Source organism: Chrysochloris asiatica, unplaced genomic scaffold (assembly GCF_000296735.1).
Source record: "Chrysochloris asiatica unplaced genomic scaffold, ChrAsi1.0 scaffold00095, whole genome shotgun sequence".
Taxonomy (NCBI): domain Eukaryota; kingdom Metazoa; phylum Chordata; class Mammalia; order Afrosoricida; family Chrysochloridae; genus Chrysochloris; species Chrysochloris asiatica.
Window position 1 is genome coordinate 1,445,718 of NW_006408613.1, and position 5,692 is coordinate 1,451,409.

The 5,692-nt window shown below is 37.0% G+C and overlaps 1 protein-coding gene across 2 annotated transcripts in view; it reads left to right on the forward strand.

The window, feature by feature from the left end:
* The first annotated feature begins 1,139 nt into the window (after positions 1–1,139).
* Positions 1,140–5,692, forward strand: part of FBXO25 (F-box protein 25) — a 115,908-nt gene continuing 111,355 nt past the window's right edge. For both annotated transcript variants that reach the window (XM_006866707.1, XM_006866708.1), the window contains exon 1: positions 1,140–1,274. In XM_006866707.1, the coding sequence (XP_006866769.1) occupies positions 1,144–1,274 (131 nt within the window). In that variant the 5' untranslated portion in view covers positions 1,140–1,143. The remainder of the gene's footprint in view (positions 1,275–5,692) is intronic.

Genomic DNA, 5,692 nt, shown 5'->3' on the forward strand with positions numbered 1-5,692 from the left:
CTAACATAGAATTTATTAGGAATGGTGTGCTGCTCCAATAGATACCTAAAATGTGGAAGTGGTTTTGGAATTGGATAATGAGCAGAGATTGGAAGAGTAACTTAGTTGCCTAAGAAGAAAAGCCTAGATTGCTTAGAAGAAACTGTTGGTAGAATTATGGATGCTACAGGTATTCCTGGTGAGGGACTCAGCAGGCAATGAGGAGAGGTACAACACTGGAAAAGGCACAGATGGTGAGAAGGAGTGGCATAGAACTGCATCAGCAGAACCTTCAGACTGATACAAGACGGCATAAAAGCAGATCCATGGAGCAAGAGAACAAGTGCCTTCATGTAGTAGGCTTCTTGGTAGAGTGGAGTGCCACTGGGCACTTATCAGTAGAACTAAAGAGCTTTGTAAAGCCTGCTCAAGAAGAGTAGAAACCAGGCTGACCACTTCTAAAGATAAAGGAGCACGGGAAAGAGAGTTGCCTCCATCTCAAAACGTAGGGTCATGAACTCTGGGCTCTCAAAGAGTGGAAACTTTGGAGTTTCTAAGAGTAGGGAAACAGTTTCTTAAGTTGTATAGAGTCGGCTTCTTCACCAACTCAATTCTGGAGTAGTAGTCTCCTGTTACAGGAGACAAGGATCTTTCCCCAGAGCTGGCACTCTGAATTCAGACTTCTAGCTTCCCAGACTGTGATAGACTCAATATATGTTTGTTAAGGCCATCCACTTGTGGTGTACATGTTATTGTAGTACTAGGTAATCAAGATAGCTGTAAATCTTAACAGAAACAGACAGCTACATCTTTCTACTACCAAGTAACTGATGGGTTCAAGCTGTCAATCTTTCCATTAACAGCAGAGCTCTTTAACCACTGTACCACTAGGGCTTCTTTGTATAAGTTGTCACATCTGGTAAACATTTCATGACACATGAAGCATTAGATTGTTGACTCTACCAATGCTTACTCCTGTCTTAGCACTTTAGCACAACTATATTATTTTTACTATTTTATTATAGTATCTAGCTGGTGTTAAAAGTAAATAGGCACAAATTAGTGACTTTATTCTTTAGGATTTATAAATAAGTAGCATAAATGAAAAGAAGTATTTATTATATATATACTTCTAACATAACTTAACTTTTTTATAGAAGAACTATGCCATTTTTGGGTCAGGACTGGAGATCGCCTGGATGGAGTTGGATTAAAACAGAAGATGGCTGGAAAAGATGTGAATCCTGTAATCAGGAACTTGAAAGAGAGAATCAGTATAACATCAATCACAACATGTAAGTTACAGCTAAGCAGCTCCACATCATTTGCCAGCTTAATGTTTATGGTTTCATCTATTTTTCAAGTTACTGCAGAACTCCGTAACTTGTAATTTTGATGAGAATTGCCCACACACATGACTGGTGTTAGGAAACAAATTATTTAGCTAGGGAATTAGTTTAGTGGGTTGTCTAATACCCACACAGATACAGGTTCCTTCTTTTTATTTAAAATGTTTAATCTTTACAATAATTTGTGAGATAGGTATGATTATGATTAGCCCCACATTATAGCAGAGAAGTCTGAGGAAAATTAAAGGGTATAGATTTGGTGGCATATATCAGAAACTCACAATAAGATATAATGTGGCTTACATAATACAAAAATATGTTTTTCTCTCTCAAAAGCCTAAGCTGCTATAGCGATTTTGCTCTGTAAAAATGTAAGGGAATCTAGTAATCTTCTGTCTTGTTACTCTGACATCCCAAGTGGTCTAGGATAGTTTATTACCTCATTTGCATTTCAGTTGGCACGATAGAAGAAGAGGACATGCCCTTGTTCTTTTGGGAACATCTCAAAAGTTGCAAATATCATGTCTGCTTGAGGACTAGATGAAAGGGAGCCTGGGGAATGTATTTTGTCTTCTGTGTAACCATATGTCCAGATAAAAATTGTCATTGTTGTTAAATGCTGTCTACTAAGTTCTGACTCATAGCAACTCTATGTAGGGGTTTCCAAGGAGCGGCTGGTGAATTTGAACTGCCAACCTCATGGTTAAAACTGACAATTGGTCCCATGCATTATCTCACAGCACCACACCAGGATTCCATATAAAAAAATTGGAGGTTGTATTAACACAGAAACAGAGTTGTTGTTATTGTTGTTATGTGCCGTGGCATAGGTTCTGACTCATAGTGACCCTGTACAGGGTTTCTGAGGCTGTAAATCTTTACGGGAGCAGACAGCTTCATCTTTCTCCCACAGAACAGCTGGTAGTTTTGAACTGCTGACCTTGTGGTTCACAGCCCGATTCGTAACCACTACGCTACCAGAGCTCCTTCAGAAACAGAGTAGAGAGACTGTTATGTGAGAATTAGTCATTTCTGCCACAGTGGTATTTGTTCATTTGGAATATGAGGAAGATCTGGAGACCTCTTTCTCTAGAGTGTTTTGGGTCTAGTAATTGATTTTAGTACAATTTTTATTTGACAGTTATATATTCATCAACTAAAGATTTTTCTGTTAAAAGTTTAGTAGCTTTATAATAGAACATAGTTTTTGCAGAATTTGAAGCAGAAATTTTATGTTTCAGATTATAATGAAAATAACATATAATATTTGTTAAACTTATATTGTACCGTTTCTCTACCATTCTAGTTTTATTTATATATTGATGACAGTAGATTAAGTTAAGAATTATAAGTACATGGAGCTCGGTAGCGTAGTGGTTATGAATTGGGCTGCGAACTGCAAGGTCAGCAGTTTGAAACTACCAGCTGTTCTGTGGGAGAAAGATGAGGCTTTCTGTTCCTGTAAAGATTTACAGCCTCAGAAACCCTGTACAGGGTCAATATGAGTAGAAACCGACTCCATGGCACACCACCAACCAACCAGTCAATGTTATTGGTATTGAATGAGATCATTCATCTTGCAGTTATGAATTTTCAGGGTTATTTTTATAGCAAATTATTTAAATTGAAAATTGGTTGTTAAATCTAGAAATGTTTAGAATCCAGATTTCCCCCAATATTCACTTTTAAGTGTGGAGATTCCTCAAGTTGCCATTTTAAGATGTGTAAATGAGTTATAAATTATTAGTTAAAAAATTAAATGCTTAAAATACATTATTACTGTTATTTCTAAATTAAGAATTTTCATTATATTCCTGGTTTTTTACTAGTGTGTTCTTTATTTCCTCATCCCAAGCACATTTTAAGTACTTTAATTAATTTATTCCTATATACACACACGGAGCTCTGGTAGTATAGTGGTTATGAATCGGGCAGCGAACCTTAAGGTCAGCAGTTGGAAACTACCAGCCACTCCATGGGAGAAAAATGAGGGTTTCTGCTCCCGTAGAGAATTACAGCCTTGGAAACCCTGTAGAGGGTCACTATGAGCCAGAACTGACTCAATGGCACTTAACAACAACAACAACATATACACACACATAGCAGGGCCTCCTGGTGTGGCGCTGTGGGTTAATGTGCCAGACTGCAAAGCCGTTTGAACTGCAAGGTCGGTGGTTCAAACTCACCAGCTGCTCCTTGGAAACCCTATACAGGGTCGCTATGGGTCGGAATCGACTCAGCAGCACTCAACAACAACAAATATACACATAGAATTTGAAAACACGGTCAATAGTGTTTTCTTTACATCATATATTTTATGTCATGATGTCTACCTTACACTGCTCAAACACACCCACTCTCCTACCCCATTCAAGCTTATTAATCAGTCCTTTGAAACACTAAATATTGCTAGCAGAAGCTTTTATACACAAGATGTAAAAGGTCTAAATATTCTTACTAAGACAAAGATTTCGTTACAGCAATTGTGGTCTATCTGTCAATTGGCAAAGTCAAAGGAGAATTAGTGAATATTCACTTTTTTCACTACATCCAAATCTAGATTTCTTCTTTCTCACTCTTCCTCTGTCTTCCTTCTACTTGTGCCCATTCATATTAAAACATGTGGGGAGAGGCCATTGGTGAACCAGAAATGTAACAAACATATGTCTGATCCTTTCTTCTTATCCAGAAAGAAAAATCGATTTCACTTTGATCTAAAATATTGATAAAGAATATACAACTATTTGGAACCACTGTTTTAATCACTATATAAAATTGGTTTGTTGTTGTTAAGTACCGTGGAGTCAGTTCTGACTCATAGTGACCCTGCACAGGGTTTCTGAGGCTGCAAATCTTTTGGGGAGCAGAAAGCCTCACCATCCTCCCGCGGAACAGCTGATAGTTTGGAACTGACGACCTTCAGGTTAGCAGCCCAATTAGTAACCACTACGCTACCAGAGCTCCTTATATATAAAATTGGTATCTTCCACTAAATGTCTTTGAGAAGCATAATATTCTGAGTCTTTGATTTAGAATGAACTTTCTAGAAACTTGCAAAACAAATTCCTGTAGTAAAAAATTGTAGGTGACCAATATATAACTAACTTTGTTAATTTTATTTTTTTAAATGGACATGAAGGTAGTAGACCTTTAAATATTTCCCTGCTTATTTTTCACGTATTTTAGCAGTGAAGATTTAAAAGGGAATAGGCATGAAATAATGCAACTCAACATGCTTGATTTAAGAGCAACCTTTTCATCCTTCGAATCCTGATTAAGCTGCTCTTCTAAACAACATTCCTGATTTATTGAAGCTGATGATGGCATAAATACTAAACCTTAATTTGAATGGTTAATTCTTTATTTAGAAGGTATCATATGTATTAGAATTTCAGAGCAGTTTACTCTAAGAGCACTGTTTGAGATACAAAGGATTAATCTTTAACTCCATTAAGGAAGCATTTTTGTAAAATTATTATACTAGAATAGAAGGTAGATTGGATGGTGTGCAGATTGAAATGGGGAAAACCAAATCAGGATTCTGGTGTATCAAGTGAGAAAAGATAAATATTTGCCTAAATCAAATCAATGCAGTTGGACTGGTAATGTGATCAGAAAGATAATAAATAATGAATTGCTATGGCAAAAGAGAAGTTGTGTGAATATCTGAAGTTTTGGCTTGGTGAAGGTGGTATGTCCAGTTTGTGTTTGATAACTTAGAAATTATATGTTTTTAAATGCAAGATGGGAATGCAGTGGCTTCATAAAATAAGCTCTGGAACTCAAACCACAGGTTCCGTGGTCCTAGTCTACCAGCTGCTCTACAGGAGCAAGATCTTTCTGTTCCCGCAAAAGATTTAAAGCCTCCGAAACTCTGTATAGGGTAGATATAAGTTGAAAGTGATTCCATGGCACGTAACAGCAACAACACTGAAGAATAATGTCTAGAAACTATGTATCTTTAAGAATTAGAAACTTTTCCAAATCAGGTTTAATTATTAGCAATTGTAGCTACAGTGTATGATGTACAAAGAATTTACTCATCTTTCCATGATGTTGACATTTAATAAAGAAATTTATAGTCAAACCTTTACTCTTCAACACTTTAAAAAGGTCTTGTGCAGCAGATTTGCCTAATGCAATATGCCATTTGATTTCTTGACTGCTGCTTCCACGAGAGTTGATCCAAGTGTTGAAGAGCAAAGATGTCAGCTTGAGGACTAAGGTGCACATAACCCAAGCCATGGTATTTTCGGTAACCTCATAAACGTGCGAAAGCTGGACAGTGAATAAGGAAGACCGTAGAAGAATTGATGCTTTTGAGTTACAGTGTTGGAGGAGAATATTGAAAGTGCCATGGGCTG